This window comes from Homarus americanus, unplaced genomic scaffold (assembly GCF_018991925.1).
Source record: "Homarus americanus isolate GMGI-L3 unplaced genomic scaffold, GMGI_Hamer_2.0 scaffold36188, whole genome shotgun sequence".
Classification (NCBI taxonomy): Eukaryota; Metazoa; Arthropoda; class Malacostraca; order Decapoda; family Nephropidae; genus Homarus; species Homarus americanus.
This window is the reverse complement of record NW_024718183.1, coordinates 5,441,509-5,466,926: the sequence shown is the minus strand read 5'-3', so window position 1 is coordinate 5,466,926 and position 25,418 is coordinate 5,441,509. Positions and strand designations below refer to the sequence as shown.

At 41.4% G+C, this 25,418-nt stretch overlaps 2 protein-coding genes across 4 annotated transcripts in view; one reads left to right on the top strand and one right to left on the bottom strand.

Moving 5' to 3' along the window:
- LOC121859293 (mitogen-activated protein kinase kinase kinase 15-like) overlaps positions 1-9,892 on the bottom strand; it is a 53,937-nt gene extending 44,045 nt beyond the window's left edge. For all 3 annotated transcript variants that reach the window (XM_042356077.1, XM_042356079.1, XM_042356078.1), the window contains exons 1-7: positions 9,707-9,892; positions 6,347-6,547; positions 4,299-4,493; positions 3,243-3,415; positions 1,800-1,968; positions 1,567-1,676; positions 627-738 (exon numbers count right to left, since the gene is read on the bottom strand). In XM_042356077.1, coding sequence (XP_042212011.1) covers positions 627-738; positions 1,567-1,676; positions 1,800-1,968; positions 3,243-3,415; positions 4,299-4,493; positions 6,347-6,538 — 951 coding nt within the window. In that variant the 5' untranslated portion in view covers positions 6,539-6,547; positions 9,707-9,892. The remainder of the gene's footprint in view (positions 1-626; positions 739-1,566; positions 1,677-1,799; positions 1,969-3,242; positions 3,416-4,298; positions 4,494-6,346; positions 6,548-9,706) is intronic.
- Positions 9,893-21,943: 12,051 nt separating this feature from the next.
- The window catches only part of LOC121859292 (homogentisate 1,2-dioxygenase-like), a 37,022-nt gene continuing 33,547 nt past the window's right edge, over positions 21,944-25,418 (top strand). Inside the window, exon 1 of the mRNA XM_042356076.1 lies at positions 21,944-22,165. Coding sequence (XP_042212010.1) covers positions 21,959-22,165 — 207 coding nt within the window. The 5' untranslated portion in view covers positions 21,944-21,958. The remainder of the gene's footprint in view (positions 22,166-25,418) is intronic.

Below are 25,418 nucleotides of genomic sequence, written 5' to 3'. Positions count from 1 at the left end.
TGCAAAAATTTAAATACAGGTATTATGCCAATTCAGCAAATTCAGTATTAGGCAAGGCCAGAACCCCTAGAATTCAAAATTATCGAGGTTTTAGTGGACATATTTCACTTTTAACACAAACACTTGGCCTCTGCACAATATGTCATCCTACTGGCTACTGTGATAAAATTAATCCTCCATTTCCTTCCATATGAGTAATGCATTGGAGCCTCAGCCAAGTTCTTATCACCATAGCAACAGAGTTGTCTTAAATTTTAAAACACTAAGTTTGAATGTTGAGACCAGAATGAAATCATAATACAGGAGTATGACAAATTCAACATAGAGAGGGTTAGAACCTAATGTTAAATTCTTAGCTAAATGAGACAGTATTCAATTTTGAGAGTATGACATGCATAGCCCGCCACACAAAAAACATGGAATTAACAAAGTACAATAAATGAAGAGGGGGAAGAAGTAAACTAAGCTTTATTAAGATAAAATACAAGCTAAAGTAAAAATAACTTACCTGAAGCTCACTTTACTAGGATTCTGAACATTACATTTTGTTCCTAAAAAAATACTGGGTACAGGTACATAACACTGCACTTGTTAGTTAATGTACGGATGATCAATTTCTACAATACCTTATATATTCGACCACAAAGACACACCATGTCTGGAACTTCATTCTCTTTTTTTTCTAATGCCTTTGTGATTACAGTAAGAGCCTTCTCTCTATCACCTTCCATATTACGTCTGTGGACAAAAATATTTAATCAATATGTCTCAGCCTTAAAAATAAAAGAGGGATTGATCCTGAAATATCATTTTATAACCAAGCAAGGTTCCGCTAAATCAAATACTGTACTGTCAATTAGATAATGGTTTGAAATTCAGGCCTCCCAATACAGGGATACCTCTTACAGTGCTCAAGATGCATTTCTGGAAAAAGAGGCACTACAAGAAAAAAGTCAATAAGAGGGCACTGTAACATTGTTCTTATGAACTGCCCACAAGAATTATACATATAACCTTCAAACAATAGTAAACTCACCTTCCATCTGCAACCTATGGGGGCCCCTATTTATAACATTTGCTCCCCCATTCCATTAATTCTGCTTTCACCTCTCTTACTACTGTACCACACTCAAGAAAACACTGACAAACCATGAAGACATTACACATCCTTAACACCAATCTAATTTCATTGCCTGAATCAGTACAGGAATGTTCTTTTGCTGCTCTATCCTTTTCCTATACAGCACCCAGATTGTACAATCAGTTGCCTACATCCATGAAGAGGCTGAATTCTGTGGAAGCCTTTAAGAAAAAACTTAAGACCTTTCTTTTTTTAAAGTTTATGATCCTGAACAGGGTATGGTTAAGGAGAAACAAAAGATCAGCTATTATTATTATTAAAACACACTCCTGACACATCCTTCTCTCTCCTATAATTATGAAAATATTCCTAAAATGACCAAAGTCCTCCTCTGAAGAATGGATCGCTCTGGCAATGTTCTGATAGTAATGTATCAATTATAATATACAGGCAGCTTGACATAATTATATTATCAGAGCACTTACCGATTTAGTGCAAATCCATACAGGAACCTGATGGCTGGGGTGCTGGTATACAGTTTACGGTTAGGTATAGTCTTGAGATCATCAACCAGATGAACCATTGCATCGTAGTCCTGCAAAACAAGTCAAATTTAGAAATAGTAAGCAATATTTCCATACTTGCTATGTACAAAATTAATGCAAATGCCTTTCCTGCATATCATAAACATTTTGTTACAATTGTATCTATAACATACCTGGATCTCTCTCAATGATATCAACATACTGAGAACAACATCGATAGATAAAATATTAGGATCATCAAGTCGTCTTCGGAGATTATGCAACTGTTTCTTGAGCTCATCGCCAGAGTACACATCCCGTGCTTTGCGTAGATCCGCAAGGAATTTCTCTTTCATGTGTGCTCTGAAATTTCGAGTGATAATAAATTAAAAAGAGTACTATGTTATTTACCTTATCATTAAACTAATAAATAGTTACTGTCACCATGAATGAACAGTACTGTACTATACAGTACAGTGTATGCAATAAGAAAAAACAATTTTTGCTTACTGAAAATTATTTCTATCTTAAACCCATGGCAGCATTGAAAGGCTCACCTTGAATAATAAGGCTTATCTAAAATATAAAATTACACAAATCTCTGTGTGTTAACACAAACGGTGATGGAATGTTGTATTGGTGTAAAGAAAGCGAGAAAAACTCAATTAAAATTAAAAAGCTCAGTATTATAGTATATTATTGCGTCTGGCAGAGCTGCCCTGCCACTAAGAAGCTGGCATAGTAATAATAGGAAAGACTGTTTTGAGATTAAACGAGCATTTCTGTAATTAGAAACAATTACATGTAATCTACTTACCGACAATCAAAACATATATTTTTTTTTACTACAGTACCTACAAAATCTGCTGCATATGACATGGATGCTGGTCACTAGTTAGCCTCAGTGAATGGGTTAAAATAATCAAATCATTGTACAGTATTTCATATTACCCCCTGACAATGATGATTTCTGTTTTACATTTTACAATTATTCTATTTAATTTTCTTCATTGTCATGCAGATAATTGTGTCAAACAAAAGAGATGCCATCTTGTCTTATACAGCATATCCTTAACCACTTGTGCACGGGGTCCCCTCTAAGCCAAATAAAATCATCTGGTGTTAGCCAAATAAAATATTAAAAAGTGGCATCCTCGTAATGATGGGGTTAATGTTTATTTCTGGCACATAGAGTTGTGTGCCATTTGTGGTTCCCATAAAGACACATGACCACACAAGTCTATATGACAGAGAATATTAGAACCAAGACCATCCTCGTGGTACTTCAAACTGCAAAGAGACAAGTCAAGGTACTGATCCTCTGACATAAGTTTCTATGGGAAAATTCACGTCCACTTTACGTATACAATATTCAGGTCAAAAATATGACTGTCCTATTTTTGCCAATGTAGCAAAACATTTTTAACAGTTCTGTGGGGTTCTAAGTCTCACCATGAGATTTCAAATAAACTATACAGTACCTTCATTCACCTATCAGGCATCATATATTTTATACATAAATATCATTTCACAGTAAGTTCCTCATGTGGTTTTTCAGTTTTTTACTTAAATATATTTCTGGCATCAACTAACTTGATTAGAGAAATAAGTTAAAACAACTACAATACCATACTTACTTTGACTGAATTTCAACATCCTGTAGTTGTCTCCGAAGTTTGGTGGAAAGAAGTATTCTGGACTCTGAAGGAATACTATCATCTGCTCCAATTCTCGCGCTGGGATCTGTCAGTACACACTGTCCCGAATCCAACAGGCGGTACGAAATAAAAATGTAGTTGCTGCATGAAAACTGGAACAAAATAAAAATAACATAATAATAAAAACTGATCAGACAACATTGCTGAGGTTTAGTCAATAAATATAGCAGAGAATTTTCATTTACATACAATGCCAGATGATGTTATTCAGTTCAGTATTTCATTAACTGAGGGTAACAATTCTGGGGCCAAGAAATATCCTGGGTTTTTTTCCATTGGGTTGCTGAAAAACCATTTGTTAAGTGAATTTTCGTGTATAGTAGTGAATAAAAGAGCACACTGTACGGGAAAATTAGGGTACCGTTCCACAATGACAAAAAACACCAATATAATACCCCCAAAACCTGAAATCAGTTCATGAACACCAACCAAAAACTACCTAACTAATGATAATAGTACACAACTATTTATAATTTACTACCTAATACAGTACAGTACTGTATAATAAAAACATTAATAAAATATAATCCAGATGAAAATATGCAGCTAAAACAATAAGGGTCACTAAATGAAAGCTTAACACATCTGCCATTTGCATAGACGCTGACTGCATCACACATGACTGCCCTAAGATATGCCATAGCAAACTAGCTCAGTTGGGTACACCGCCTCTGCCAACCTTTAGCAATGCTTCCCACCCGCTCTCACACACAAAGAAATGCTTATTCCCTTTATGTTTCTGACCTTATGATAGTTATTTCTTTAACTTTTTTGCACATTATGTACGTAGCATTGTATGTGCAGCTATATGATTAAAATTAAGTGAAGAAAGTTAAGTTTACCCACCCGATATTAGGAGTTGAATAATAACCAAAACATAATTCTGTATAATAATTGTATAAGATTAAACCGCCCAATAAAAATGACACACAAAACAAATCTTGAATACATTAACATGACAAAACTGTACTGTACCTTAAGTGGCATGGTGACCTCCGAATCATTATCATTGTAGAGCAGGATATTTTCTTTCATGTCAAAGCTTTCACGAACACCAAGATGGTAGAACAGAGAATGCTGCTGTAAAACAATTGACAGGTCCACAATGGCCACATCTGCATTATAGAACTGGTCCAGAACATTTGTTTCACCAAAGTCAAGCTTTTCAAACTGCAAAAGAAATATACCATCAGATATACCACCAACCACATTTCAGGATGCTATCATTCTGCCAAATTCTAAAATAGATATGATAGGCCTCACCATTTCCCCTAATATATCATGGAAGCCACACATCATCAACATTGCTAAAGCTGCCTCCTGAAAGCTGGGAATGCTGTACAGATGCCGTAGCTACTTCACTCCGGAGCAGTTGGTTCAAGTTTATAAGGGATTCATTCGTCCAAACTTGGAGCACTGCTCTCATATCTGGGGTGGCTCTTCTTCTGTCCAACTGTTAGATAGGGTGGAATGAAAGGCATTTCGTCTTATTAGCTCTCCTCCTTTAGTTGATAATCTTTCTTCCCTTTCTCTTCGCCGCAATGTTGCTTTACTCTCTCTTTTTTACAGGTACTTTAACAGGCAATGCTCGGTGGATTTGGCATCCTGTGTACCATCGGCAAGGCCGTGGGCTCGTAACACATGTCTTGCCCGCGATGCCCACCATTTCTCTGTGGATGTCGGTCACACTAAAAACCCATTAAAGTACATCCTTCTTTCCTCACACAGCCAAATTGTGGAATGCTCTGCCTTCTTCTGTGTTTCCACACTCATACAATGTCTCACTTTAAAAGGCTGGTTTTCCGGCATCTTCGTGGTGTAGATTAATATAACCTTTTCCTTTTCTATTTTTTTCGACTCCCCAGGCCCCGTTGTGGGTCGATGACCCGTAAAAAAAAAGGGAGAAACTTCAATGAGAGAAGCAATTAATCTATTAAAGAACATAAGAATCATAAGACTGCAGATGTAAAATAATTTCCAGTATCTATTAGCAGTTACAAGAACTAATCACTTTCCATGTTCAATAAACATTTTTAGTCAGTTTAAGGGATGAACTACATTCACAGTCCTGCTACCATCAAGCACCCTCAATTACCCCATGAAGGCATCTGGGAGGGTCCATGAAGGCATCTGGGAGGGTCCATGACTCTTCTGTTGAACTGACCGGATCGTAAGTCACCAAAAATTTCCTATAATTAACACATTAAAAACTCCATATACAATTATGATGTCTATGGTTCTGAGAGTGGGAACTTAATATTTTAGTGAAATTTTAATATGGCTATTAGTTTGTCACTTGTTACTCTGTATATCACTATACTTTTTATGAAGGTACAGTACTTCGACCAAGAAATCTTTCATGATGTAATTTTTTTTTGTGGGGGGGATTACAAAGGGTTAGGTTTTAACTCCCCAAGAATGTGAGACACAACTCCATGTATAAGTGGTTTTGAAATCAAGGAAAAGCCTTCAATTCCACTTTTATTAAATGTTACATCAATGAATATGTACAGTACAGTCCTGTATACTTCCTGATCCATATACTGCACTACATCAGAAAACAAAGGCATATCATAATGAAGATGTGAAAAATAGTTAACATAATCAGCGTGTGCCACCCTAGGAATGTGTGCTTTCTAATCATGAGTCCATGGCTGCCTCTGTCCATGTGACCAGTCACTGTCAATGTGATAACTAAAACATCGGTTTAGATTTTTAACCAAACCTAATAATGTACTGTTGGAAGATTGTAGATATAGTATATGAGAAAAAGGTCTTCAACACCTGTGACAATTAGAATTTCTTTCATTTCTGTGAGGGAGCCTAAAGTGATTTGAGGATATAAAGAACATAAAAAAAATGAGTTATGACTAGTTTTGTCCCAACAGAAAATAGTTCTAAGGGAATGTGAGCATGAATGTGTAGAGTAACCAAGTGTTAAAGAAGGATCATTCATGAGCCATCTCTGTCTGATGAAAAATGTCACAGCAACTAAGATACATAATGTGCTGGCTGTCAATTACCTGGATATGGTAACAGTTGGCATTAACAGCAAGACAGCTGGCTTTAACCTCATCCCAGGCTTTTCTACGATGGTGCTGTCGCTCTGTGTGACTCAGGTCCAGGACACACACAACATCCATGTGTGCCCGGATGCCTGCCAGAATGACTGACTGACCCGAGTGGTCACTCTTGCTGCCTAAGCTGTCTGTCATCGTGCACACCTGTGAATTAAAGATTTATCAAATATCAGAAATGTGAATGACATAAAACTGCAGACACCACTAATGGAGATGAATGCCCTACCTTAGCACAATGCCTGAATTCCAGGATATGCTGTTGCATGTGATTTTTATTTTTTTTCAGAAATTTAATATGACATCATGAACTTTAGTTATAAGAATACATAAATAAATGGAAAGGAGATAATCATCATCATTGGAGCATGGAAAAAATGAAAGCGACTGCTGAGATCACAGAGATGTAAGCTCTAAACAAATAAACTTAGATACAGTATCCCTAATTATCCCAAAATTTTATTCTTACACCCATTTTCACTATCGTAAAGTGATCCTCACTGATCTGAAACATCATCTGATCAACAATTTAAATCAGTTCATATTCAAATTAACCCACCCCTCCCCACCCTGTGGTGAGTCCTGACAGCTCTGCACTCATGCACTGGTCTTTGTTTGGATATTAAAAATATGTTTTTCCGATGTTATTTGACGAATTTTGAACGAATTTGATATTCATTTCAGCCGGAAATCAATAGTTTTTGAGATACACCTCCCCCCCCATCAATCTTAGCGAAAATGTATTTTTTTCTGAGTAATCACATAAATAAAATACCAACCAACTAACAAAACGAAACCTGACCTAACCTAACCTAACACTATTTTTCTGATGAAACTCTGCAATTGACATAAAATAATCTCTATCACAATGTTGGCACAGCAATTTCCACCAGTTCAGCCATATCTGGTTATTCTGGTTCTGAAAAATCAAATCTCCGCTCCCCAATTATAAGTCTCCTATCGCTATAGCCAATAAGAAACTCCCACACCACATGCGCTGTAGACGCTTAAGAAGCCAACACGGAAGTAAAGAGCACCGTGTGATGAGTGGTCAGACCTTCTCTGTGAGACGTAAACAACAAATGGCGACACCTGTGACTGACCAAATCTAATAATATTGAAAAATTAATATCTCGCTCATCCTTAATTTCCGGCAGAAATAGCATAGAAGAAAAAGGTCTTAGAATTGTCTAAACATTACGAAAGACATGTTAATAACAGCAAGAGAAAGACCGGTGCATGACTGAAATTTCACCAAGATTTTCATTTTTAGATATAATTTGGGGGTTTTCTTGTCATGATTAACTGTAAATAAGACAAATCGAACCAACCAAAACTGACCTCATTTACACACAATTGCAGAATCTCAATTGTTTCTCTTACTATTGACAACAAAAAATACATAAATTGTTCCTCACTTTTTATCTTTTTTTAATTTTTTTATTTCTTTGTGGTTCTTTCTTATTAATATTATTTTCGTTGTTATTACGTTTACGTCCCCCAGGCCCCGATGTGTGTCGATGGCCTGTGCCGGGGTGGACTAATCCCCCCCCCCCCCAAAAAAAAACTATGCTAGGACGGAAGTGTATTATTTTTGGTTAGGTAGGTTGGTTGGTTAAACATTAATCTTTTAACACTTGCATAGCTACTATACACAGTTGATAAAAGTGATGTACCAAAGTGGCTGGTCAACAAAAAATTTATCTTCCTGAAGAAAATGTAAAAAACTAAAGCCCAATTCTTCCAAACTTTTGTTAAGACTTGAAAGGCAAGAAACAAGTGGCTATTATATGTACTCTATACCATCTATGATTGGTTGATTAGTTTGTTTATCTTATCTTTAATAAATTGTATAATTTAGTAACAAGTTCTGAAAAGCATTGCAGTGTATGAAACAGTCATGTTAACAATAAAGATTGTCACCAGGTGGGTGTAGGTTAGTACGGTATTCAAGGAAAAAATAATAAAATAATGTTAGAGTAAATTACAAATCCTCATCACTTTGGGGAATTTTCTTGCATAAGTATTCTGCAAAAATTTGCAAACAACCTATCCATGAAAACAAAATTTTTTATTGTATTTTTCATGCTGAATACAGTAGTTATATACAGTTCTGAGTTATGACCCTTCCTACGCACGGCAATCAGCAGAGGGAAAATGTGGAATTAAAAATGTAAATATAAGAACCTAACCTAATACGATGATTGTACTCATGGGTAATTATATTCCGCAACCACTGGCATACGATTTAGGCTCACAAGTCGGTGTTTGTGGAATAACAACCTTTTCTTGGGGTAAGAAAGAATTTTTCTTCCATACGGAAATTTTCTAAAGTTCCAAGTTAACCTGTGATGCTGTTCTTGAGTATTACCTAGTTTTTCCTATTGTATCCAAGTCATTGAGGCCATGACCCACTCAACATTTCTTAAATGGCAACAGTGTATGCAACATAATTTTCTTTTTCCCCCCCCTTTTTTTTTATTTCACCACTTATCAGCGTACTAGCCATTCGACGCCTGGTCTATCCAGTATTAGTACAGAAGGAAACTGGAGGCGGGAAACCTGTGATGTTTGGTAGGATCACACTGGTAAAATTTTAGTTTTGGTCATCCCTGTATTTAGATATCCAACCTAACCTAACCTAGCTACAGAACCCAGGCACCCCCCTCTTTTGGATTAAATCCCTACGAATCCCCGGATGACCAAAACTAGTATAATACCCACACTGGATAACACCCTTCTCACCTGTGTCCGGGCCAAGCAGGAATCAAACCCTTGACATATTGGTGAGAAATGCCCATGTTACCGCTGTACCATCAACACCCCCAACTATACCAGTGGATTTTTATTTTATTTGGGAAACATTATAATATAAATCACCAAGAAAACAAAGCAGTATAGTAAAGGTGTAGAAGAGGGTAACCATTAGAAGGAATTATCCAAACAATTCCTTCTGGTGGTCACCCTTTTCTACACCTTTACCAGCATTATTAGTAGTTAGTAGCATAAAGTATACCAGTAGCTTAAATTTAAGAGGAGACTGGTTAATAAAACACCTAGATCTAAACCACAATAACTGAAGCCTTGGTTTAGTATCATGTTAATATGAACTTTAGCATATAATGTCATACAACTCAAGGAGAGTTTTTTATTTAATTTTCTAACAAGACTTAATTTCTCCCTTACTCCCGAGTCTATTTGCTAACATGTCCTACACGTTATTAATTTATTTCACACACCTCTCCTGCTCACCCATACACTTCTTATGACGTGATAACCACCTTGACTACATCCAACACCACTCACCTTCTCATTGCGACGGTAAAATGATAAAGATCAAGTCAGATGGAAGAACAAGGTTGTGTGATTCCCTGACACACACACACACACACTCACACACACGATCACAACAATGGGGAGCGGCTATTATGACCCACCACCATCACCACTACCACTACCACAGTCTACTTCACCACCAACACTACAGCCTACCTCTACTTTACCACCACCAGTAGTAGTAGTGGTGGTGGTGTTGAAGTAGAGGCAGGCTGTGGTGGTGGTGGTGAAGTAGAGGTAGGCTGTAGTGGTGGTGTTGAAGTAGAGGCAGGCTGTGGTGGTGGTGTAGTAGAGGCAGGCTGTGGTGGTGGTGGTGTAGTAGAGGCAGGCTGTGGTGGTGGTGGTGTAGTAGAGGCTGGCTGTGGTGGTGTTGAAGTAGAGGTAGGCTGTGGTGGTGGTGTAGTAGAGGCAGGCTGTGGTGGTGTTGAAGTAGAGGTAGGCTGTGGTGGTGTTGTGTAGTAGAGGTAGGCTGTGGTGGTGGTGGTGTAGTAGAGGCTGGCTGTGGTGGTGTTGAAGTAGAGGTAGGCTGTGGTGGTGGTGTAGTAGAGGCAGGCTGTGGTGGTGTTGAAGTAGAGGTAGGCTGTGGTGGTGGTGTAGTAGAGGTAGGCTGTGGTGGTGTTGAAGTAGAGGTAGGCTGTGGTGGTGTTGAAGTAGAGGTAGGCTGTGGTGGTGTTGAAGTAGAGGTAGGCTGTAGCAAGGAATCCAGGAAAAAAGTCACAGAAAAAAAGGCACGAAAAACACCTAACCTAACCTAACCAACTTAACCCAACCTACGTGCAATGCCATCACATATATATATATATATATATATATATATATATATATATATATATATATATATATATATATATATATATATATATATATACTGATAACAACAAGGAAAGAGAAAACACGAGTTCCCAAAGCGCTCGTGTACTCATCCTGAAGATGTGAATTCAGCATTTTCTTCGCTTTATATATATATATATATATATATATATATATATATATATATACTATATATATATATATATATATATATATATATATATACTGTATATATATATATATATATATATGTATATATATATATTGTGTTGTCAATGTGTACAAGTCATGTGACTTTTTCCCCGTGACTTTATTTCCGTTCACCGTAGCAAAGACTATAAACGGCTATTTTTTTTTTTATCCTCTTCACCACTGATCGGCTCGTTAGCCGCTTGGGCGATCGTTCAAGTCTCTGTCACGCACTGTTGGCAAGTACTGGGCATGCACCGGCTCTTGAATGTTCCTGAACCTGCTCCAGTGTTGGTCAAGTCTGGTCTTGAAAGAGCTCACACTCGGTGCCGTCACAACACTCTCTGGTAGATTGTTCCAAGAGTTCACAACTCTCACTCCGAAAAAGTTTGCCCTCACAGCTTTCTGAACTTGCGGCTTCTTCAATCTTGAGCTGTGACCCCTTGTGGGGCGAGAGTCCGCCAGCTCCACGTAAGGACACTCGACTGAGTAGTGCCCCTTGAGATGCTTATACACCTCAATTAGGTCCCCCCTTGCCCGTCTGTAGTATAAGCTAGACAAGTTCAGGCGCTCCAATATCTCAGGGTAGCTCAGGTGCCGAAGTGCAGGCACCAGTCTGGTGGCCCTCCTTTGAACATTTACAGCCAACTGACAGTCCCTAGCATATCTCGGGGACCAGACGGGGTGACAGTACTCCAGATGGGGAAGCACTTCACTCTTGAAGATCGTTACAAGGGATATCTGAACGACCTTCTTATAAGACCCAATAATTTATTTGCCTGATTTACCTTCTTCTCGCAATGACTCGAGAACTTCAGCTCATTGTCAACATACAACCTAGGTCCTTCTCACATTCAGTCTCAAATAGTGCAGTTTCTTCATCCCGTTGGGACATGTGATACTCCTAATTACCGTTGGTACGCCCCAGGTGCATCCTCTTACAATTCGTGACATTGAATCTCAGCAGCCATTTCTTCGACCATTCTTGGAGCTCACACAGATCCTTCCGCAGCTCTTCTCAGTCCGCTTGGTTCTTGATTTCCCGAAATAACTTGGCGTCATCGGCAAACATTTGTATGGAGGAGTGTACATCGTCAGGCATGTCATTTATGAAACAAACAAACAACAGCTGGCCCAATACACTGCCCTGTGGTACCCCGCTTGTGACAGGTACGGATGATGATTTTGTGCCATTAATCACCATACACTGCTTGCGGTCATGTAGAAAGTCTTCTATCCACGCTTGGACATTTACCTGAATTCCGTACCCTTCCAGGTTGATTTTCAGCCTTCCGTGGGGTACACTGTCGAAAGCCTTGGCAAAATCTATGTATATATTGTCGATATTACCACCCCGTTCCAGAATATGGGTCCAAATATCCAATACCTTGAGAAATTGTGTTAAGCAGGAGCGCCCTGGCATAAAACCGTGTTGGCAATCCTTTACAAGGTTGTTTCGTAGTAGATGTTCCATCGCCGCATCTCTGATAATACTCTCAAGTACTTTACATATTATGCTGGTCAGGCTCACCGGTCTATAGTTGTTCGTGGAGTGTCGATCGCCCTTCTTGAAGATAGGACTCACATAAGCCACTTTCCATTCACTAAGGACCTTTTATTCATCCAGGCATTTACAAAACAGGATCTTCAGGGGCTCGACAAGCTCGTTGCACAACTCTTTTAGCACTCTAGGATGCACCATGTCAGAGCTGGGACTCTTATGGACCTTAGGCTTTGACACTTTATTTCTAATACCCTCTTCTGTGCACACAATGTGGGTCAGTGCTGTGTCGAACCGTCTGTCCTCAAAGGCAGGAAGGTTAATCGCATCCTCTCTTGTGAACACCGAGGAAAAGAAGCTGTTTAATACCTCAGCTTTATCCTGGTCAGAATCTGTGTAACTACCATCTTCAAGCCCCAGGTCTGATACTCCTGCTCGCGTTTTTAATTTCGACTTTGCATAGCGGTAAAATGCCTTTGGATCTGAATTGACCTCGCTTGCAACCAGCCTCTGGAACTCCTTTTCAGCCCTTCTATACTCTATCTTGTCTTGGTTTCTGGCTCTTGCATACACCTCCCTGTCCTGCTCATCGTTTGACCCAACCCACGTTTTGAATTTCTGGGTTTTCTTCTTGACTTTGTCGACCGCCGCATGGTTCATGTGTAGGGATCCTCTCGTATTCTTAGAGGCACTGGGTTTGGTCTTCGGTATATATCTATCGATCAAATGGGTCACTTTACTAGTTATGATATTCAGCGTAGTGTCTGCGTTCTTGTGCCTTAATGAGCCAGGCCAGTGGATACCCCCATCTCTTCCCTCATCCCGTTGTAATTTCCTTTGAAAAAATTTGCACCTTGGCCTGGCCTTATCTTGAACTAGGTAACAGTTAAATCTGAATGACAACACTCTTTGGTGACTGATGCCAACTGGGGCAAGGTGTTCCATTTTGGCCACCATACCCTCCTCGTTTGTTATGATGAGGTCTAGTGGCTTGGGTGTTTGCTCCCCTCTGTAATGTGTCGGTTCTCTAACATGTTGGAACAGAAAATTATCTCTCAGAGTTTCTACAAAAAGAGTAGCGGGGTTATTCAAGTTATTTGGGGTGAATTCGTTTCTCCAGTCGATGTCGCCAAAGTTAAAGTCCCCCATGATAAGGAGGTGGCTAGGATTGAGCATCGCTGCATTGTCTATTAAGGCTCTAAGTCCCTTTGATTTAGTGGGCCACAGTTTGGGGATCTGTAGTTTAATTTTACACCACTTGGACTCTTCAAAAACATCCTCTCCCTGTACCCTCGCCTGGCTGGCTATAAGGTCTTGCCTAGCGTAGATAACCACACCCCTCTTGCAAGTTTCTTGAGAAAGATTCGTAAATGAGTCATATCCAGCAATACTGAACTCACATTCCTCTTGGTCGATTCTCCTGTTCTTGTACAACAGTTCTACAACTCCTACAATATCTGGTTGGTGTATCTTCAGTAGTGTTTCAAACTCCTCCCTCTTATCAAGGAACGTGTCAGTATTACTGTACATGACATTCAAGCCAGAATTTGTTCTCGGTAACGCCTCTGCTCTTAGTAGTAACCCCCCCCCCCTCCCCCCATTCTCAGAAGCTGCAGCATTTGCTAAGTACAGTGTATCGCTCTCAGCTGACATAGGCATCACCTTTGGTAACTTCATAACTACGCTATATTAGGTCAAGGTTAGGGGTATATTTATAGGCAGTGATAAATGCTAAATTATATTTTTACAAAGGCCAGTTTTTTTTTTCATAAATCATACCATCACCTTCTATTTTGAATTTTGCTATATACAAAATGTGCTGAAAGTTGTTATGATGATACCAAAGGTGACGCCTATGTTAGCTGAGAGCGATAAGATATTAATAAATATTTTTAAAAAATGTCGTTTTTTATGTTAATGACCATGACCTAACTTTCGTGGCACCCCTTCTAAATCCAATTATTATGCCCTAAGGCTCATGTACCAAATTTGATGCTTTCTTCCAGTGCGTAACGATTTCTCAAATGATTTGGCTTAATCTGCCTCACTAGTACTGTACAAGCCCGTTCTTGAATGAACTCAACACTCTCTGGCAAATTGTCCCAAAAGTTTGCCTTTACAATTTTCTGAACACTGGGTTTGTTCAAACTCATGCTGTGAAGTTTGAATATGTCTTTCGGAGGCGGAGTTTACATTAACCAATCACAGATCGAGCACTCATTTGAATGTATACAATAAGTCAATCAGAAGTAGCCAGTTAGGTGCGCCCTGATTGGTCCCCGAGATATACTAGAACATCCATTGAAAAACCAGCACACTCATGCGCCTCAGATAACTGGGAAGATGACAACGCATGCAGCTGCCTAATCTATACTATATCTACTGTACACGGGCAAGGGTTGATTTAATAGAAGTTTATAAGTACTGTACCTCACAGGACATTACTCAGTCGGGTGCTCATATCTGGAACTAGCGGATGCTCGGCCCCCTAGAGGTTACACTGTTATAGCCTCCGGTCTTAAATGAGCTCACACTCGGTGACGTCAAAACTCTTGGCAGATTATTGCAAGACTTCACAACTCTCACCCCAAAAGAGTTAAATAATCTAAAACCAAGTGTGACTCCATTTAAGACCAGACTTGACCAACATTCAGGAGCCAGTGCATGTTCAGTATTTGCCAACAGTGACTTAGACAAGTTTAACCCAGCCCAGAAAAGTCTCCAGTTAATCTAATATAAACATCTGTTAGCTTGCACAGACAAAGATTTAGGATCAGAACTCAAGACCACTCTGATACAACCATATTAGTTTCCAGCCTCTTCATTTTGTAAGTTTTGTTTGTATTAGTGTAGAGCCGTAGATATAATGATGTCTGGGCTCACAGGTCCTTTTAACATTTGGTCTCGATTAATGGCTTTTATTTATCCCTTTGAGACATATGATACGCGTTTTTACTATTGGTACGACCTGGGTACATCCTATTGCAATTCTTGGCGTTGAATCTTAACACTTTGACCGTTCTTGAGGCCAACATATAAGATCTTCCTGTAGCACTTCACTGTCAGTTTGGTTCCTAATTTCCCTGAATAACTTAGCGTCGTCCACAAACACTTGTCTGGAGAAGTGTACAGCATCTGGTATATTATATAGGAAACGAACAAACAACAACGTTCCCTGTGGTATCCCTGTGGTGTCCTTCTCGTGGGTACAAATAATTTCAACCAATACTGCTTGTACGGGACCTACCTTACCACCTTCACTACTGCCTACATATAAATAATCTGTAACACTCAACGTCACAATATCCTGATCACTGGGTCTGATAAACACCCTTTGTAACCTCTGCTCCGCAATCCTTTTTGCCCTACCGCTCACAGGATGAGTATGGGGTGCACAATAAATACTTCACCGCCATTACTGCCAACATCTACTTCACCACTACCACTTCCGTCCACATCTACATCTATTTTATCACCACTACTACTGTCTACATCTACTTCGCAACCACCACCTGTACTGCCTACACCTTCTACACCACCACCATCACTACTGACTGCTTCTTCACTGCCACCACCACTACTGCCTACATGGACTTCACTCAAACTACCTCCACCACCACTGCAGCCTACATCTACTTCATTACTACAGTATATTTACAAGATACTAGAATGTAAGCAACCTAATTGCTTTAGAAGAAAGTCAGTTTGATACAGTACCTACTAACTACAGTATAGTCTGTTCACATGAATTTTGCAACTGAGGCCTCGGGTCAGTTTCTTAGCAAGTCAAGTTGACTGGCTGGCGGACGGACACGCAGTCACTACAGTTCCTCAATATTTAATCTATTGTATTTGTATTCTGATATTTTAAGAGATAATAACTATTCAGTGCTGATCTCTGATAATTTACGCACTTGGGGAAGAACAAATTAGCTTGTGAAACGCACTGGTAACAAAAATACCAAAAAGAGAACACGAACTTAGTGAACAAATTCAGGGACGTAAACTCACCCTTGCCTCTTGACGTCACGCAGCGGGTTGCGAAGTCACTGAAAATTTGTAGTTTTTTCTTCTCGTTAACATATTATGTAAAAACTCCTAGATCATTTATCTACCCAAATTTACACTAGATTGATACAATTGTTAGGAGTAATTCATTCACTCGTAGTCATTCCAAATCACACCACAAGCTAACAATAACAATAATGATAAAAGAGCGTACTTACTGGAGATTTTACACAGTTAATTCACTTTACATAGTCACTGTAATTTTCACTATACAGGGGATCACTAATCTCACCGTATACGGCCGGCACCTGGGAGAGGAAATGCTATGGCACTCTCGTCCGGACTGTCTCACACGAGCACAGTTCAGTGACTGGGGCCGAAGGAGCTCAAACACTCCCGACAAGAAACACCTCCCACATCGACGTCTCACTGGAAAGCTGAAGTAATGTGACAAAAAATTTGTAAGAGGTTATCTTGACTCCAGGAGACCATCTCTGTTACTGGACAACGGCAGACTTGTCGTGCGGACAGATGAAGGTGGTACGTCAAGAGAGCAGGGCTGCACGTGCGTCACATCCTGTCACTTCGAAGAAGAGGGAGCCCGGGAGCCAGCCTTCGGACTGTTATTGGCTGGGGTGGTGACGGAGGAGCACTCGAGTGGCCAAATATGGCGGATTGCTTAAAAATTACGCAATGCTCACGCCTCTCACGAACGCATACACATGTGTGCAAAAATGCGTAATTGTACACAACGAATTTTCCAACGCTCAAGTTAAGAACCGACTCATTCACGTTGGCGCTCGGGTATTAAGTGCTATATAATTTTGTCAACTACACTATGCACTCGTAGGTGCCACAGTGTCACAATGCAAATAATGTATATCTAAATGGTGATGGATATCTGAACATCACCCTCATTCAGGTGTACATGATCAGGGGTTAGCAGATGACCTCCCTGCTGAAGGTTACATCCTCAATTTAAATCTATCAGTATTTTTTTTTCAAGGTTAAGGATGGGGAAGGCGTGCTGGGGCTCAAGACACAGCCAGTCATGAAGGATGGGAAAGCCACGATGGATAGTCGTGGGGAGAAAGTAAAATGAAGTTTAATGCAGTGGAGAGAGAGGTCGGACGGCAGCCTTAGTTGATAAATTTAAGATGATTGAAAAAGTTACGATAATTATCAAGTTAATTCTTAGTCTAAGGAGGATCGCTATAAAGGACATATACGGGTGGGGAAGGGGGGAGGCAGGTCCCAGGTGCGTGGTCGTTCTCTGACAATGTCTTCCTCATAGGTAGTCGGGGCTGTGAAGGTCATCCAGGAACTTGTCCCAATCCTTCTTAGCCAGGCGATGGAATCTAACGTCGAGGGCCTCTGTCCAGTTGTGCTGGTGGATGGTGGCCACAGTCTCGTTGTAAGGCGGCGCCTGGCCGGTAGCGAGCACCCAGACACTTAATTTGATAACTCTAACTCTGGAGCTTTTGAAGACTTGTCTTGCTGAGCGTAACGAGAGGGGCGTGTGGATACTCCACCACAGGTCACACTAATGTCTTGTACAGGTGAACTTTGATTCGCTCTGGGAGGAGTTTGAAGTGTTTCAGCTTGGCAGGGACGACCTTAGCCTTCTTCAGTCTGTCCCTGGCGTGAGTTGTGATGCCCCTCCGTGTGATGGTGAGGCCGAGCAGCCAGCCTTGTTTGGAGTAATTAATCTGTTCGTCATTAACCACCAGGCGAGCTGGCTTGAACTTGGCAATGGGAATCACCTCGAACTTAGTTTTGTTGGTCTTAATCTTCCATTTACGCTCATAATCTCAGATAATGTTTATCGCTCGGACAGTCAGACAAGCCATCCTGTCGGTGGATCGGCCATGGTGTGTACGTCATCGGCGTACATGACATACTCGTTGTTAAGTGATGGGGGTGACATGTCGGCTGTGTAGAGGGTCGGCGATAGATATGAACACTGAGGAACACCCCTTGTAAAGGAAACATTCCAGACCTGCACCTCGGCGAGGAAAAATTTTCTCTGCTCCTGGGGTACTTTGTGATCCTGACGCTGAATGCAAAGCTGTCCTGTGACCAGGCGAAGGTCATGAGACTGTATCCAGTCGAAAGCCCTTCACCTAAGCAACTTAACCTCCTTGTTTTAAGGAAGTTTTTTTACTCCTTAGGAATCAGGGAGGTAACAAGGGCCGTCCGCAGACCAGTGAATGGTGGCCTTACGGTCACATTCGCGGAGTGGGGACAGGCCCAGCAAGTATCAAACACAAGAGAAATTAACAGGATTAAGAGTCAAATGGAAACCTATACGGAGGAAAACTTGGTGTTGGAAGTAATCTTCAACACCGAGATAGACCATCTTGAGAAAGAAGTGCTGGCAGAGCTGATCGGAGACCAGCTCACAATAGTACGGAAGTTGAAGCTGACCAGCATAGCGGGACTGGTCGGTTATCCAAAGAATCTACCAAACGCCATGCTGCTGGGATGGGAGAAAATCTCAGTAAGACCATATGAAAAAAGACCAGCAAGGTGCTATAATTCTATAAATACCAAGGTATGTCCATCTGGCAGGGAAGTGACGAGCTCGGGAGGTCTGTGCCACTTGCGGGACACCCGGGCACTAACACATCAAGTGCTTGGCGGCCGACAAGAAATGTGCAACTTGCGGTGGCCCTCACTCCTCCTCCGATCGGGAGTGTCCCAAGCGGAGGGAGGTGTGTAGGGTGGCTAAATCTCGATACAATAAACAACTGAGTTACAAGGAGGCTCTCCTTGTAGTGAAGACAAGAAAAGAAGACTCAAGAACCAAACAAGACAGCAAAAACGGAACCAGAACCAAACAAAACCGAAGAAAAGAAAATCAAGAAAGAACAAAAAGAACCAGCTACAGTAACGGTAAGATTTTCAGAGTTTTTCGACTTAAACGAGTATACTGTATACCAGAACAAGACCAGGAAGAAAAATGAGGAGTGAAAAAGTAACGTAAAGTAAGGGAAACTCCTCACCACAGTGGTGCTACAACTTGATTTCAGTTCTTCACTTGGTGAGGAAGTTACTTTGGTAGGTCCAGGTTTAATGATTTTATGTTTCTTTTACTTTTATCCTCTTCGCCACTGATCGGCTCGTTAGCCGTTTGGGCGGTCGGTCACGTCTCTGTTACGCACTGTTGGCAAGTACTGGGCATGCACCGGCTCCTGAATGTATCTGAACTTGCTCTAGTGCTGGTCAAGTCTGGTCTTGAAAGACTCACACTCGGTGCCGTCACAACACCCTCTGGAAGGTTGTTACAAAAGTTCACAACTCTCACTACGAAAAAGAGTTAGCTATCACAGTTTCCTGGATATGTGGCTTTTTCAACCTTGAGCTGTAATCCCAAGTGGGGCGAACGTCCACCAGCTCCAGGTATGGATACTCGACTGAGTAGTGCCCTTTGAAATGTTTATACACCTCAGTTAGCCCCCCCCCCCCACCTTGCCCGTCTGTAGTGTAGTATAAGCTAGGCAGTTGCAGGCGCTCTAATCTTTCAGGGTAGCTTAGGTGTCGTAGTGCAGGCACAAGTCTGGTGGCCCTCCTTTGGACATTTCCAATCAACTGACAGTCCCTAGCATATCTCGGTGACCAGACGGGGTGGTAATACTCCAGGTGGGGAAGCACCTCAATCCTAATAATTTAGTTGATTGATTCACCTTCTTCTCACAATGACCCGAGAACTTCAGCTCATTGTGAACATACACACCCAGGTCCTTTTCAAAGTCATTCTCTATTAATGCAGTTTCTTCGTCCCGTTGAGACATATAATACGCCTCCTTGCCGTTGGTACGTTCAAGGTGTAGCCTCTTATACTTCGTGACATTGAATCTTAGCAGCCATTCCTTCGACCATTCTTGAAGCCCACAGAGATCTTTCTGCAGCTTTTCTCAGTCTGCTTTGTTCCTAAATTCCCTAAATAACTTGGCGTCGTCAGCAAACATTTGTATGGAGGAATGTATAACTTGTGGCATGTCATTTATGAAACAAACAATCAACAACGGGCCCAATAGACTGCCCTGTGGTACTAGCGAGGTCATCCTAAAAATGTATCTTGCGCTTGTGAGACCACACCTGGATTACGCAGTTCAGTTCTGGCCACCGTATTACAGAATGGATATAGAATCGTTGGAAAGAATTCAGAGGAGAATGACAAGACTAATCCCGGGCATTAGGAACCTTGAGTATAGAGACAGGTTAAATTATCTTAATTTGCACTCCCTCGAGAGACGTAGAGCGAGGGGCGACCTGATAGAGGTGTATAAATGGAAGTCAGAGCTAAACAAAGGGGACATTACAAAGGTACTCAAACTATCCAACCAGGAGCGAACTCGTAATAATGGTTTTAAATTAGACAAATTTAGATTTAGGCGCGAAATAGGTTAACACTGGTTTGGAAACAGAGTAGTGGATGAATGGAACAAGTTACCAAATATCATCATTAACTCGAATACGCTGAATAGCTTCAAGCATAGGTTGGATGCTTATATGAGCAATAGAGGTTGGGTGTAAACGGGACTGCCCAGTATGGGCCAACAGGCCCGCTGCAGTTTCCTCCATTCTTGTGTTCTTATAGGTACACATAACGATTTCGTACCATTAACCACACACTGCTTGCGATCATGCAGAAAGTCTCTGGTCCATGCTTGGACACTTCCCCGATTCCCGTACCCTTCCAGTTTAATTTTTAGCCTTTCATGGGGTACGCTGTCGAAAGCCTTGGCAAAATCTAGGTATATAGGGTGTCCCAGAAAAATGTCCCTCCAACAGTGTCTCAGAGAGCAGGTAGGCAATATATTGTCGATATTGCTTCTCTGTTCCAGAATTTGAGTCCAAACATCTAGTACCTTGAGTAATTGTGTTAAGCAGGAGCGCCCCGGCATAAAACAGTGTTGGCAATCCTTTACAAGGTTGTTTCGTAGTAGATGTTCCATCATGGCATCTCTAATAATGCTCTCAAGTACTTTAAATACAATGCTGGTCAGACTCACAGGTCTATGGTTATTCGTGGAGTGACGATCGCTCTTCTTGAAAATAGGACTCACATTAGCCATTTTCCAATCACTGGGGACCTTTTGCTCATCCAGGCATCTACAGAACATGATCTTCAGGGGCTCAGCAAGCTCGTTGCATAGCTCTCTTCGCACTCTGGGATGCACCATGTCAGGGCTGGGACTCTTATGAACCTTTAACTTTGATAATTTATTTCTTATAACCTCTTCTGAGAACACAGTGTGGGTCAGCGTTGTGTCAAACCGTCTGTCTTCAAGCGCACGGGGATTGTTCGTACCCTCTCTTGTGAACACCGAGGAAACGTGAAGAAGTTTGAGATGAGTGCAACAAAATCACAAAGCACAAATATTCATGGCTGCTCCTGGTTATTTTGTTCAGTATGTGGCTGCGTATGTCGACCACAGTGTCAGACCACTGGACTGCTTTAGCCAGACCCAATGAACGTTGTTTAACTTCGCTGATCGGTGATCGGACAAGAAACTGTTTTTTCAATGTGTTTCATTTTAAATTAAAACTTGAGGTTTACAGTGACGATTACATGGAAATAAAAGTTTTTATATCCTTACTGTTGTAATACTCTCACATTTTAGAATAATATTGAAACTGTGTTTGCACTTTATCGTGATGTGCATCAGAGAGAGTTCGTTTTTGGCGCTCCGCCCTCTTCTACGAAAATGGCCGCTCCCCTGCCTGGCTACACACTTCCCATTTTCTATGAATCATTGCTGGCGGGGATTAGTGCAGACGACACGAGGCAGTCAGCAGGTACAGAAACCGCCAACACCAGCCAGCCGCCGTCTCCAGTCTCCACCCCTGCCACCAGTCCACCGCCTCCCGCCACACCGTCAAGAAGTGTTAGGATGTCTACCGCTGGACTTAAGGTAAGACACCTATGTCAAAAAATAAATTATTAAAACTGAAAAATAATGTTTAAAGGAGTACATTTTTCAAAAGAGGAAAATTAATTTCAATTGAATTTTTTTTATCACAAGGACTAATAACCGGTCTAATGATTTTTTTTTATAATGCCTAACTGCGCATCAACACTTAGTGTGTTTAAGCAATTACTGTAAGTTAGATATTACACGTAACATCAACTTTTAAAAATCAAGGTCCCATATTCCTGGCTAATAGTTATGAGTGTATAATGTGTACCGTACCAACACAGTGCAGTAATGTATATCACTTATGCTGCAGTAGTACACAAGAAACAATCAAACCTAATCTATAGCCATACAATCAACTGCTTGCGATTTTATGTATATTATTTTACTTTTTTACTTTTACTGATACGGGAGAGGAGGAACACCGGGAACGATTCGAGTATAGGAACAATATAATAGTGTTTGGAGTCCCCAGAGTCAGTCGGAGGAGGCTGAGGTAAGGCTCTGAACCTGTCAGCTCCCCCCTCATGAATTAAGGAGGCAAGTTCAGACGCAGAAGCCCCATTATTGTGATTTGCTTTATAAGTTATTAACAGACAAGATTTTCCCTTCTTCCATTACCAAACATGTGTCTGTAGAAAGGTCGCGTTCCACAGTGAACGCTGTAGAACAAAGTCGTTTTCTACAAGTACTTAACTTTTATCCTCTTCACCACTGATGGCTCGTTAACCGCTTGGGCACGTCTCTGATACGCACTGTTGGCAGGTACTGGGCATGAACTGGCTCCTGAACGTATGTGTACGTGTACCATCGCCAGTGTTGGTCAAGTCCGGTCATTTTACTCTTATTACTTTTATCCTCTTCGCCACTGAGATATCTGTAGGGGTCGTGCTCCACAGTGATATCTGTAGGGGTCGTGCTCCACAGTGATATCTGTAGGGGTCGTGCTCCACAGTGATATCTGTAGGGGTCGTGCTCCACAGTGATATCTGTAGGGGTCGTGCTCCACAGTGATATCTGTAGGGGTCGTGTGATGTCTGTAGGGGTCGTGCCCTGTAGGGGTCGTGCTCCTGATATCTGTAGTACAGTGATATCTGTAGGGTCGTGCTCCACGCTGTAGGGGTCGTGCTCCACGGTGATATCTGTAGGGTCGTGCTCCACAGTGATATCTGTAGGGGTCGTGCTCCACAGTGATATCTGTAGGGGTGCACAGTGATATCTGTGGGTCGTGCTCCACGGTGATATCTGTAGGGTCGTGCTCCACAGTGATATCTGTGGGTCGTGCTCCACAGTGATATCTGTAGGGTGCGTGCTCCCACGGTGATATCTGTAGGGTCGTGCTCCACGGTGATATCTGTAGGGGTCCGTGATATCTGTAGGGTCGTGCTCCACAGTGATATCTGTAGGGGTCGTGCTCCACAGTGATATATGTAGGGTCGTGCTCCACAGTGATATCTGTAGGGGTCAGCTCACAGTGATATCTGTAGGGGTCGTGCTCCACAGTGATATCTGTAGGGTCGTGCTCCACAGTGATATCTGTAGGGTCGTGCTCCAGGGTCACGTGATATCTGATATCTGTAGGGTCGTGCTCCACAAGTGTGATATCTGTAGGGTCGTGCTCCACAGTGATATCTGTAGGGTCGTGCTCCACAGTGATATCTGTAGGGTCGTGCTCCACGGCGATATCTGTAGGGTCGTGCTCCACGGTGATATCTGTAGGGTCGTGCTCCACAGTGATATCTGTAGGGGTCGTGCTCCAGTGATATCTGTAGTCGTATATCTGTAGGGGTCGTGCTCCACGGTGATATCTGTAGGGGTCGTGCTCCACAGTGATATCTGTAGGGGTCGTGCTCCACAGTGATATCTGTAGGGGTCGTGCTCCACGGTGATCTCTGTAGGGGTCGTGCTCCACAATTATCTCTAGACGACGCCGTGTTTTACAATTAACTGTAGAAAGGGTCGTGCTCCAAAATTCTATAGAAGGGGAAGTGTATCACAATAAACTTTGTGGAAATGGTAGTATTCGATAATTATCTGTAGAAAGGAGTCGTGCTTCACCATTATCAGTAGAAGGTGGGGCATGCTTCACAATGAACTGTGTAGAAAGGGTCGTGCTCCACAATTTTCTGTAAAAGGGGTCGTGCTCCACAATTGTCTGCCAAGAGGTCGTGCTCCATATCTATCTGTAGAATGGGTCGAGCTCCACAAGTAACACTGTAGAAGGGGTCGTGTTCCATGGAGAAAGGGGGATAGTGCTGTACAACTAAGACTGTAGAAGGTGGCGTCGAATTCCACAGGTAACGCTGTAGAAGGGGGTCGTGCTTTACAGGTAACAATAAAGGGGGGTTGTTCTCCGGAGAATTGTTAAGGAAGTCCAAGTAGATTTTTTAGAGAATTTTCAAGCAAGAAAACTACGGGAGATTTTTTTAACATAATACAGCAGTGATTGTGTTATGGTCTCCCAGGATTGCTGTTATTTAATGTAGACTACTGCTAGTTTTCGGGATTGATGTTATTTACTGTAGACTAGTTGTATCCGGGATTTGTTATGGGTTTCAGTTGTACAAGTATCAAGTAGGAGCGTTATACAAGCATCTAATAAGCACATTGTCCTTGGTCGTAATGGAGTCATAATTATATGTTGTAACCTAGGCGGAGAGTCCTGACAATAATACGAGAAGAAAGCCTAAATGGCAACTAATTCTAATTTAATATTTGGTTCATCCTCCGTGACTTTCTCTGACAACAGCCTACTTGTCACAGATTCCACAGTTATAAATTGTGTTCTTCCAGGGAACATCTGTTTTTGTCACTTTTCTTTTCTTTTTCTTGGGCGGGGGAGGAGGGAGTTGTCAGGCCTTGGGTGACGTAGACATTACTGTACTGTGCTAATTGGTTGAGGTTCCATGTCTATTTAAAGGTATCTCTCCTGTGCTCGTGTCAACCACATTTCTCAGCATCTGTCTAAACTGTTTGTTCGCCTGTCACTCCCTCTTTCCTCTCCAGTTTGTCTTTGCATTTGTCTCTAATTGATCTCTCACCCCATCCTGGAGATTGTGTTACGTTAATCCTAATTTTTACATTATCAGTTTGTATCGCTGTGGGTGTGTGTGAGTGAGTGTGTGTGTGTGTGTGTGTGTGTGTGTGTGTGTGTGTGTGTGTGTGTGTATGGTTTCCTGTGAGTTCTTGAATCCTTCCTGTATTAGTTGCTGGAGTTCTGTAATTTGTTGCTTTAGTTTATCTTGTTCTT